The 12,481-nt window shown below is 35.7% G+C and overlaps 1 protein-coding gene across 1 annotated transcript in view; it reads right to left on the reverse strand.

Moving 5' to 3' along the window:
* szt2 (SZT2 subunit of KICSTOR complex) overlaps positions 1-12,481 on the reverse strand; it is a 126,035-nt gene that overhangs the window by 102,139 nt on the left and 11,415 nt on the right. Inside the window, exons 13-23 of the mRNA XM_079841133.1 lie at positions 12,270-12,422; positions 12,084-12,198; positions 11,765-11,970; positions 9,023-9,259; positions 8,830-8,908; positions 8,646-8,734; positions 7,465-7,633; positions 5,331-5,445; positions 5,117-5,248; positions 4,788-4,988; positions 1,519-1,616 (exon numbers count right to left, since the gene is read on the reverse strand). Coding sequence (XP_079697259.1) covers positions 1,519-1,616; positions 4,788-4,988; positions 5,117-5,248; positions 5,331-5,445; positions 7,465-7,633; positions 8,646-8,734; positions 8,830-8,908; positions 9,023-9,259; positions 11,765-11,970; positions 12,084-12,198; positions 12,270-12,422 — 1,594 coding nt within the window. The remainder of the gene's footprint in view (positions 1-1,518; positions 1,617-4,787; positions 4,989-5,116; positions 5,249-5,330; positions 5,446-7,464; positions 7,634-8,645; positions 8,735-8,829; positions 8,909-9,022; positions 9,260-11,764; positions 11,971-12,083; positions 12,199-12,269; positions 12,423-12,481) is intronic.

Genomic DNA, 12,481 nt, shown 5'->3' on the forward strand with positions numbered 1-12,481 from the left:
TCAGTTTCATCTGTGAGGGTCAGATTGGCCCTGTCTCAAATGACACACTTCATGTACACTTGCGGTCTTGTGGACTCAGTGTCACAATGGCCGCCACGTGCACAAGTCTGTTAAGTCCACGGCCATAGGGTGTCCCATTTGTCATTTTAGGTTTCAGAATGGTGAAATTTTATGCCGTTTTGTAGTATAAATAGTGCGAGTAGTGTGTTCACACTGAAAATTCCAAAAAGAAAAAGTGCACTTCAACCTTTCACGCATGGCATCCTAGTGGACAGATATTTGGAAGCCATTTTGAACCATTTAAGTTTTAGTACCATGTCCCAACCACCAAGTGGCGAACCCCCAAAGCGTTGTCTACGATTCAATTTAATTATTGTCTTTGCATCTCTTTGTTGTTTTGAGATATTGCATCATACATTCAAAATGACGAAGGAAAGAGGAGATGCACCATGTACTTCAGGAATAAGTGTTAAATCCTTTTATTCTCAGATAACCAGACAGGAACAAAAAATATTTAAGTATAGCTAAATAAGATGTAACAAATATTTCTATCCAGATTTTAATAATATTTTTCTTGTACATTTTTTTCTGTGACAGAAAATACATCTGTCCACTCCAGTGGAAGTCATGCACCAAAGGGTATATTGGGCCTATATTTAGATTCCACCTTATTTTGTGTGTTTTAGTTAAAATTATGATATAATTTACAATTGAATAGTTTTATTAAACAGCAATATTAAATAGTCTTCATATTTTATAATTTATTTAAATGCTTACAGTCTATATTTATTTATTAGGTCATATAAAAGTGTAGGCATATACTTTCATAATTATATATTTCATAATTATTTTATTAATAGTTTTAATTGGTGAAAGAAGGTAAATCAAATTAGACTAATTATGATACTGGTTTTAATTGGTTTTAAATAAAATGAGTTCCCATTCAGTCAGTCACGTTCAACGTTTCGAGACCTAGAATGATATGTTTTTCAAATGTCCTCTCTATTGTTGTTGTTATTTAATGTTCTTATGTATATTTCAGACACAATAAGTTCTATTGAATCACTTTTTATACCGTTGATGCATGGTGTCCACTGCAGTGGAGAGATATGTAACTGCCTCAAAATAAAATATATTGTGAAAAAAATATTGGCATGATTTTTCACTTGTTGAATTTTTACTAAAATTGTAAAAATTATTACTTTGCGATTCAATAATTCATGCATGAAAGGGTTAAATACCCAGATGATGCACTTAATTAACCAACAAAACAAAGAGTGGAATGTTGGACACTTCATCCACTCGACTGTCGCAGCTTTAATTACGTGGTAGAATGTTGAATGACAAAATAAGCTTATAAAATTCATACACTACACACGTATGATTAAATACATGGTTTAGGTGCACAGTGTGGTGCGTCATTTGGGACGCAACTAGTTTTTACACACGTGTGTAGCCTGGTTATGAGTGTGGCTGGGCATTTGAACTCTAGTGGAGATCTAATATGAGATGACGTACCTGTAGTGTGCTGGAGGAGCCCGTCACCTCTTTACTGCTTCCTATAGTGTGGAAAGAAAGAACAGTGTCCTGCCTCTCCGGAGGCTTCAAGCTCTCTTCTGAACACACACATACACACAGATAATAACATAATGAGAATAATGATCTCTTCTTATGTCACTACTAATTACTAATGAATCACTTAAAGCTTCATTTGGGATGTCTGGCATCCATTAGCTTTAAGTCTTTCAATTAAGCTCTTTTTTAATCATCTACTTAGTTTAAACATTTTGTTTCTCCTTCACTGATCACAATGCTATTGAATTTATCAAACACTTCAGCAAGAGGAAATTAAAACAACAAACCATCTGTGGTTGTTCTGCATTTCCAGAAATTAAATAATGTTCTGGGTTTAATACAACTTAAGTTCTATTAGGACAAACTAATGGTGCTTTCACGCCTGAGCGGTTGTTTGGGAACCTGGTGCGTTTTCTCCCTTGGTTCGGTTAGTTTAGGCATGTGTGAACACGGCAATCGTGCTCGGAAACCGAACTAAAACAATCGCTCCGAGACTGCCTGAACGAGGTGGTCTCAGCCAGATTGCAAACAAACTCTGGGATGGGTCGCTTGAGATGTGAAAGCAATTCGACCCAACAGAACAATAAACTAAATGGTATTACAATTCATAATGGGAAATGTGCTAGATAAATAGCAGAAGTGTCTGATTCTTTGAGTCAGCACATCACAGTTGAAAACCAAAAGAGCCCCTCTTCACCTTAAAATGTTGTGTAATTGGGTTGTGTAAATGTAGTATATAATTTAACAGCAGGAATGACGGCTACATTCGTATTGTGTCTCAATAGTTACAAATAAAGCAACAATAAGCTCATGGAGCGAACTTGTCAATCATCTTGATGGATGACGCAGAGACCAATTAGAGAACATTTGTACTCGCATGTGACTTGCATAAACACATTTTGGTACGCTTTGAAAGGATGCCTTGTGAAAGCAAACTGAACCAAGAAGAAAATGCAACATTGTAACAAAAAAAAAAACGATTTATAGGTGTGAAAATGCCCTAAAGCAATAAGCCCCAAGAAGCCGTGGTTTACAGTGAATCTAGAACAGCTTAGAGACGTTGTTAGGCATGACGCAGATCTGTTCTAGCTGTTTTAAATTCTGTAAATCACGGCTTCACAGGGTTTTCTAGGGTTCATGTTAGCTCTGTTATGGTTCGGAGCACTATCCTTCCTAAATCATGGTAGTTAACTACTATTAATGGGGTATAGACTACTAGGGATGTGCCCAAAGATGAATCCTATGTTCGGAAAGGAAATGACGCATTCTTCTGAGCCCCTAAAGAGACATGGGCTGAATCCAAAATCCCCCCCTGTATCCTCAAATAGGGATTTTTTTTGAGGGGACAGCCACCTGTAGTGGACTTTATTGAGTGCACTCATTCAATCCCACATTGCACCGCAATAACGAGTGTACAGCTAATGTACACTCAATGGCTGTTCGACTTCACGCACTCGTTTTCATTCACTCCTTCAAGTATACTATATTAGTGGACTAACGTAGGGAATAGTGAATGAGGGTTTAGGGGGCGATTTCGGATTCAGCCAAGGTGTTGGAAAAACATACGAGATGGGAGGGAAAAAATATTTCGCATTCTCTCACAATTATATAGTTAGGAAATTATACTGTATATAATTTGCAGGTATCAGGGAGCACCTACCAATATGCGGGGTATTGAAATCACTTTTGAATGTGTGCTCGCTTTTCACTTTTGTGCGAATTTGCGATCATGCCTACTCTGTGTATAGAGGTCTGCTGACCACACGTTATACAAGATAAGATATTTGATATCGCTCATGATCTGTTGCATACCTAATCCTTCGACATCACCCTGTGAATCATCTCTTCTTACTATCTTCAGATGATAAGTGAAAACTGATGTACTGTAATGTAACCGACTACCGCAGCAATCCTAACCACGTCCCTTTAGAGGCTCCACAGAATGCATTTCTCATTTTACATGCCTTTCCGAATTCTGATATAGGCTTTCGGGCACATCCCTATACCATTCAAAAGTTTGGGGTTGGTAAGATTTGTTAATGTTTTTAAAATAAATCTCTTATGCTCACTAAATCTGCATTTATTTGATCAAAAATACAGTTAAACAGTGAAATTGTATTACAATTAAAATGTTTTCTATCTCAATGAGTTATTTATTCCTGTGATCAAAAGCAGAATTTTCAGCATTATTACTCCAGTCTTTAGTGTCACATGATCCTTCAGAAATCATTCTAATATACTGATTTGCTGCTCAAGAAACATTTCTGATAATCATGTTGAAAACAGTTGTACTGCTTCATATTTTAAAGGAAACATTCAAAAGAACACAATTTATTTGAAACAGAAAACATTATAAATGTCTTTACTGTCACTTTTGATCAATTTTATGCATTCTTGTTGGATAAAAGTATTAATTTCTTTCTTTTTTTTTTTAAATGTGCTTTACAATAAGATCCATTAGTTAAAGTTATTTAATGCATTAACTAACATTAACTAACAATGAGCAAGACATCTGTTGCGGTATTTATTCATCTTTGTTAATGTTAGTTAAGAAAAACACAAATATCCATTGTTAGTTTATGTTAGCTCAGGTCCATTATCTAATATCACCAGATACAACTTTTGATTTCAATAATGCATTTATCAAATTTGAAGTTAACATTAACTAAGATTAATAAGTGCTGTAGAAGGATTTTTCATTATTAGGTCATGTTAAGTAATGTAGTTAACTCATGTTAACAAATGAACCTTATTGTAAAGTGTTGAAAAATAAATAAATAATAATAAATCGGTAACACTTTACAATAAGGTTCATTAGTTAACTACATTACTTAACGTGAACTAATAATGAACTGCACTTATAAAGCATTTATTTATCTTTGTTAATGTTAATTTCAACATTTACTAATACATTATTACAATCTTGTTAACATTAGTAAATACACTGTGAACTAACATGAACAAACCATGAACAGCTGTATTTATATCAACTAACGTAAACAAAGATGAACAAATACAGTAACAAATGTACTGCTCATGGTTAGTTCATGTTAGTTAATACATTAACTAATGTTAACTAATGAAACCTTATTGTCAAGTGTTACCAAAAAGTCTTACCCCACACTTTTGAGTGGTAGTGTAATGTGTATTTGCCTGCATGAATGTCATAGACATTTTAGCTTTAAAAAAATATATATATACAATCGAATCACCTTTAATGACAGGTAGTGAGAATGGAGCCACATGACCATCTCTTTCCCGCTCCAGGATGTGATGCATGAACGCCACATGATCCTTGTCAGTCAATGGGATCTCTCGATCACTGAGTTCGTTCTGCAGAGAACCGTGGAAGAGGCCGAGGAGGAGGTCGTTGGGCAGAGAGGAGGCGCTATGGGACACATCCGCCAGCCCCTCTGTAGCAGAGGTTAAAGGTCAACAGAAACAGAGTGAAACGAGGCCCTGATTTGATGGTTGAATAAAGGAATATGAATGTAAGAAAGGACAGGACAAGGATCAAAGTGGATGAACAATCCAGTCGTACCTCGGCTAAAGGTGTAGAAGAAGAGCTCTATCTGCTGGCACTTGGGCAAGAGTTTCATCAGGTCAAACTGGAAAGGCACAGTGTGAATGCAGTCATCAGCAGCAGCAGCGGCGGCGGTGGCGGGGACCTCGCCTACAAAGAGTTACCACATCACATTGTGCATGCAAAACTGATTGTGACTGTGTGCGGGACAGATGATGGTGGAGGTTTGTACCTGGAGCATCTTTGACGCCGTTGAGTGGGCACACCTGCTCTTTATTCTGACACAGCTGAATGAGGTATTCAAAAGTGATCATTGTGGTCATGCACGACAGATCACGTGGAAAAATCTGAAATGGAGAAAAAAATATATATATTTTATGCCCTTTGTATGCATCTCATAATCAAAAAGTCAAAACTCTCCATCTCTGAAACTGATGTAAACAAAACCCACATGAGCAGGGAAAAATACTATTGTTTTACTAAGTAATTACTGAGCAATAATATTAGTGATGGTTGCCTTAGGCCCTATTTGCTTGGTCCTTCTTTCTCATATGGACGTCTGTAAAAAAAAAAATACAGCACAACCACTGCTACTTGGTTGACTAGTTAAACAAACAAGCCTTAAATGGCCCCACTTTATATTAGGTGGCCTTAACTACTATGTACTTACATCAAAAAATAAGTACAATGTACTTACTGTGTTCAAATTGTATTGCAAAACACCTTTGCTGATATTGAGGTGGAATACGGGTAAAGTTAGGCACAGGTGTGGTGGTATGGGTAAGTTTAAGGGTAGGGTTTGGTGTAAGGTAATTGTCAACAGTGTAATTACAAATGTAACTACAGAAATTAATTACAGATGTAATTGCATGCAGGTATTTTTCAAAATGTAAGTACAATGTAAAAACATGTATGTACACAATAAGTGCAATGTATCAAATTATTAATTAAAATGTTAGTACATAGAGGTTAAGGCCACCTAAAATAAAGTGGGTCCGTGAAGCGCCTGATAGAACCCTTTCATCTGAATGTACATACATTAACATTGTATAGTTTACCTGTTGCTGCCATAATATAATGGCCCATTTCCAAAGCTTGTGATTTTGTTCACTTTTATTATTTTTCTCCTCTCGCTGTAGTGGAGTGGTGACGTTATATTAAAAAATATATATATTATAATTGGATTGTGAAAATATCACTTTTTTGCCACCTTATTTTACTGTATATTCACTGAAAAGTTCACTCAGAAATACATTATAGAACTTTGTCAATGCCAATTTATGAAAGCTCAAGTCAGGGGTAATTATAGTTAGCTAAAACTAAAACCATTAAAAACTGTAACTGAAATAAAATTAAATAAAACTATTTCAGTCTAATTTTTTTTGTTTAACTTGATGTACTAAAATAACTTAACTTAAAAATGTATAAAAACTATATAGACAGTTTTTAATAGTAAAGTTTTAAAAAATGAAATAATTAAAATTATTAATAAAAATTATAATACAAAAATAACGCTGTCTCATGTAATGCTAATATCATTATTGATCACTGTCAAGTCCCAGAATTTCGAAAAAAAAAATAGGTGCAATTACTAGGCATTTATTAGAGATTCTGGATAAATTGAGAATCGTTTTTTTTTTAAATTTTATTCTCCCACGATTCTAAACAGACAAGTAAATAAAATAATGCAATTTCTGACAAAAAAATATTATAAAAATATCTGACAAAATATGAATTGCTGCAGTCTATTTAAAAATGTTTAATTAATTAGAATGAATAATAAAAAATTATAAAACTGGTTTGAATGAATGATTCACTCAAAGACTTCACTTTACACATCAGTACTGGATGAATCAGCATTTTTGAACATTTTTGATCTCTTGAATGAATGATTTAATGACAAATGCATATTTTAACAGTCACTTCTTGTCACCTGGTGGCGTAACGATGTAATCAATACAATCGTTATTTGAAGCGGCAAGTTACTTTCAAAAGGGGATCTGCTCTATTTTGATCTCTACCATAGACATCAGTGTTTTTATCTGAACTATAAACTTTAATCCCATTACTTCTGTGATCATTTGAATTATTGTAAGACAAAAATAACAATACTGTGTTTGTGAAGCTGTATTATAAATATACATGACAACTCTCTGGCTCTCAACAGTTTTGAAAGTTCGCTGTGATCGTACTTCTCAAAGGTTAAATAGACATAGCCGAATTGTTGTCATTTAGGAATAAGACCGTATGGGCAATCTTTTAATGATTAATTGTGCAGCTCTAGCATTTATAAATTTTGTTTGTTTTTCAAAAACATTTCACATGTAAGTGGAAGTAAGGATGTGGTGGTGCTACTTGTTACTAACGGCCTGAGGAATCTCCTGGTATGTGAGGTTGTGAAAGTGCCGCTGCTGGTCCAGTGAGCTATAAACGGCTCCACTCTGAGGCTCCACCCAACACTCCGTCACCAAACTCAGCTCTGTGTCCACATCTATGGCCTCCACTTCAGTATCATTGTCATCATCTGTGGAGAAACTATGGGCACGACGGCAAAAACAGTTAAACCAAATGGACTTGTAATTGATGCACCTAGTATGTGATTAGCTGTGTAAAGTGGGCACCAACAACATTTAAATGTGCGCAGGGTAATTGGTTTCTGTCTTGTACTGTGCGCTTCGCCTTACAAACATTTATTCTATACCATTAAAGCATAGAAAACATTCAGCCGAAGCCAGTCAACCTTATAAAAGCCTGTATCGTATTGGATATGCAAATTTCTAAGGTTTTTAAATTATCAACATGATCAAAACTTTGCTAAAAATCCTGTTGTACACAATCTACTACACTACCTTCTGTCATCTGATTGATAGTTAATAGTTTAAAACAACCTCCTTCAGTTTGTGGTTCACAAAATATAAAGTAAACATAAAAATAACTTAAATATTGTTAGTAATATTTCATTTACTGGACTGAAGCAACTCAGGTTTACTTGGTCATCTATACATAATTTTTAGAAAAATCATGCTGAAATGTCTCAATTATGACACATCAAGCTTTCGGGGAACATTTATTTGTTAATCTCTCAGTCATCATTGTATTGCACTGCATAATCTTACTAAGACATATTATTGGGAGATATAGAATGATATTAATATGCATTTTATGCAAGTAGTTAACATTACAAGCAATCAGAAATTAATCTTTTGGCCATATACATATCAGCAACTGCACCAAACCACATATTTTTGCTCAATTTGGTCCTCTGAATAAAACCGTGACATTTTTTACTCCGAGTATGACCTTTATATTCTCTCTATATTATTTATATGAGCCATAAAAGCCTGATGTATAAAATATGAGACTCTACACACACAAAAAAAAAGAATTGTTAAGTTGTGTAAAGTAAAATATTTTGTTTAAAGGTTCAATAAACAATTCGGTTTCAAAATATAATATTTTACTGACTATGATTTCATATTTCAGTCTTTACAGGATTAAGGATTTAGCAGTGAACAGAAAATCAAATTCTGGTTTGCACAGGCGTTACCTGTCCTTGGTAGAAGTGGAATGAGGGGGAAATAGGATGTACTGGACTATGCAGGTGTGTTTTTCTCCGTCCAAATCAGCTGGAAGACTCTGCATACACAGTTATGGCTGAAAGTTAGATATGCATCGCTAACAAAATGCCAAAACTGGGATATACTAGCAGAGAGTGTTTATTGTTGTTTCACCTGTATTGGCAGCTCTGTCACCATGTTAACAATACCCTCCCCGCTGGCGGCAAAATGGAAGCCTTCAGACAAGCGAATACTGTGCAAAAAGCATCAAGTATGAATTAGTCATTGTGTAAATGCTATTATACGAAGACGTTTATTACAGGTAATGTCTTCTCTTCGGAATTTCCCATGAATGTTTCAGACTCACTCAGAGAGCATGGAGAGGATATGAGCGACTGCATGCAGCGATACAGCGGTTCCTGGCCCGTTCTGCACGGCCCAAACCCAGCGCTGTTGCAGGAAGTAGCGGGAGAGTGATGCCACGGTGGAGGACGCTGTCCTGCTGGCAGCCATGCTGAGAGGGGCACCCATGATGGGCGTTTGGGCAAACGGCTCCATGTTTAGGATGAAAGGGGTGTGGAAATCTGACGGAAGTTTCTCGTACCTGTAGCAGGACGTCAGTAGTGGTCAGAACAGATCTGGGCCCTAATTCAAATTAATGTTGTAACAGTTATCTAAAATGTATTCGAAATAATTTTGGTTAATTGAAATAAAGCTCAAATAAAATATAAAAATTAGATGAAAAACATAAAATGAGAAATAAAAAACTTAAAACTACAGCTAAATTAAAATATTAAAAAACTAATAAAACGCCATAACAAAATGACTAAAACAAACTGCCATTGGGGGCAGTCATGGCTTAATGGTTAGAGAGTCGGACCGAGTCTCAGGTCCAGCAGGAATTTGGGGGGAGTGAATAACCAGCACTCTCCTCCACCCTCAATACCACGACTGAGTTGAGACCCTTGAGCAAGGCACTGACTGAACCCCCAAATGCTCCCCGGGCGCCGCAGCAATATGGCCTGCCCACTGCTCTGGGTGTGTGTGTGTGTGTGTGTGTGTGTGTACTTGGATGGGTTAAATGCAGAGCACAAATTCCAAGTATGGGTCACCATACTTGGCCACACGTCACTTCATTAAAATGAAAATACTATAATAGTTTAGATAGATAGATAGATAGATAGATAGATAGATAGATAGATAGATAGATAGATAGATAGATAGATAGATAGATAGATAGATAGATAGATAGATAGATAGATAGATAGATAGATAGATAGATAGATAGATAGATAGATAGATAGATAGATAGATAGATAGATAGATAGATAGATAGATAGATAGATAGATAGATAGATAGATAGATAGATAGATAGATAGATAGATAGATAGATAGATAGATAGATAGATAGATAGATAGATAGATAGATAGATAGATAGATAGATAGATAGATAGATAGATAGATAGATAGATAGATAGATAGATAGATAGATAGATAGATAGATAGATAGATAGATAGATAGATAGATAGATAGATAGATAGATAGATAGATAGATAGATAGATAGATAGATAGATAGATAGATAGATAGATAGATAGATAGATAGATAGATAGATAGATAGATAGATAGATAGATAGATAGATAGATAGATAGATAGATAGATAGATAGATAGATAGATAGATAGATAGATAGATAGATAGATAGATAGATAGATAGATAGATAGATAGATAGATAGATAGATAGATAGATAGATAGATAGATAGATAGATAGATAGATAGATAGATAGATAGATAGATAGATAGATAGATAGATAGATAGATAGATAGATAGATAGATAGATAGATAGATAGATAGATAGATAGATAGATAGATAGATAGATAGATAGATAGATAGATAGATAGATAGATAGATAGATAGATAGATAGATAGATAGATAGATAGATAGATAGATAGATAGATAGATAGATAGATAGATAGATAGATAGATAGATAGATAGATAGATAGATAGATAGATGGAGCTGTCAATCGATTAAAAACACTTTTATAGTGTAATAATTTCACATGTAATCTCCAAATTAATGTAGAAACAACATAAATACAGTATATTTTTAATATTTGATAGTAGTAATATATGATATTTAAAGTTATCAAACCGTTCACAGTCTTCACTGCACAGATGAATCCTAATTAAATCTACAAAAGTGATTTTCTCTTTGTCTTTTGTTCTGTGATTTACATTAATGACAGACACCACAGCAGCAGGTTTATTAGGCTGCTGTCACTTTAAGATCTGAAGCACATGACGCGGATCCGGTTCTGACACGCATCCTATGTCCTCACAACTCTTTGCGTTCATTTAACACTTTTTAACTCATTTAAGACTTTACTTGCGAGGATACTTGATCAAACTGACATTTTGGCATACTTTTGTGTGTTTTTGTCCGTTCAAGCGCGAAAGAGAACTCAACACGCGCACTGTCTGAAGCGGCATTCTGTGCACACGAGTCCTGTGTGCGTCACATAGGCAGGAGATTGACCAACAGCACGTCAGTACAGATTTAAGTTCTTATGTTTGCATCTTATCGTGACTGAATGGTTTAAAAGCACTTGAATGAATGATAGCGTGATCCTATACTGCAGCGAAGACAAATGATTACAGAAAAAAAACTATGCTGTGTTAATTTTTAATCTTTTAAAAATATTTTAAAAGTCTATAAGAAAAAAGGGTTTCTCAAACCATTGTACTATTAAAATGTGACATTTTGGCATAAAACTGAATATACCAATGAGAAAAGCATGAATCTATGGAATTTAATCCAGTTTATCAATCAGTAATTGATCATGAAAACTGTCCCTAAAAGAAAAAAAATTTATTGTAAAAATAAAAAGGCTTGGTGTCAAAAGCCATTTCAGAGGATTTTTTTTTCCTTTGGACTAACACACACCAATGAAATGTCCACTATAAGACATGGAATAAGAAAATATGGTCGATTTTGACTTCAAGTTGACTGTAACACTGTCCTAACTTCTTGTATATGCTAAAAACTTAATTCAGATAACAGTAATGTGATCCATTATTGTTTTATGTGTACTTCACTGACCTGATCAGTAGTTTTTCAAGAGGTTTGTTGAGCACCACCACACACGGCCTGTCAGACAGCCCCGGTTTGGGCACAGGAAGAGGCGGGGACTTGGAGGGTGATGCGTTACCCAGAATCTTTCGTTTGGTCTTTGGCGTGGCCTCCTTATTCTGGACTCGATGAGGAAACCGCAGCCGCAAGATCTGCTCACGAAGTTCATCCACGATCTACAAACAGGGTCAGAGTGACTCATTATCTTATGTGGATCCTTGCTGTGCTGTTCTGAGATCAGCTTTCCCATCAAATGAACTGAACCCTGGTGTGAAAAACACTGCCTCACCTTGTTCCTGGTGTGTGCAAGAGTTCCTATTGGGAAGCCCAATCGCAGCACCATGCAGGGAGCTTTAGAGATCAGACGCACCAGATAGAAGGAGACAGGCGGCAACTCAGAGGCACTGTGGGAATAATGCCTGTTAAAGCACTGCTACACTACTCTATAAATCTGGCAAATTAACTGTGCATGTACCTGTAAATAAGTTTGACGTATGAGTATCCCTCCACCAGGACGAAACTGCTCCAGTCCCTGAGCAGCGAGGTGAGCGCAGAGTGAGAGATGCGACACTGGACGGTACTGAATCGACCATTACTGCCAGCGTTGTGCACATGCTTCGGGACTGGGCTGAACAGAGAGACATAAAGCAAAACAGAGGGATTCATTGAACCCTGACTTTATATATG

The sequence above is a fragment of the Gobio gobio genome, assembly GCF_949357685.1.
Source record: "Gobio gobio genome assembly, chromosome: 17".
NCBI classification, from domain to species: domain Eukaryota; kingdom Metazoa; phylum Chordata; class Actinopteri; order Cypriniformes; family Gobionidae; genus Gobio; species Gobio gobio.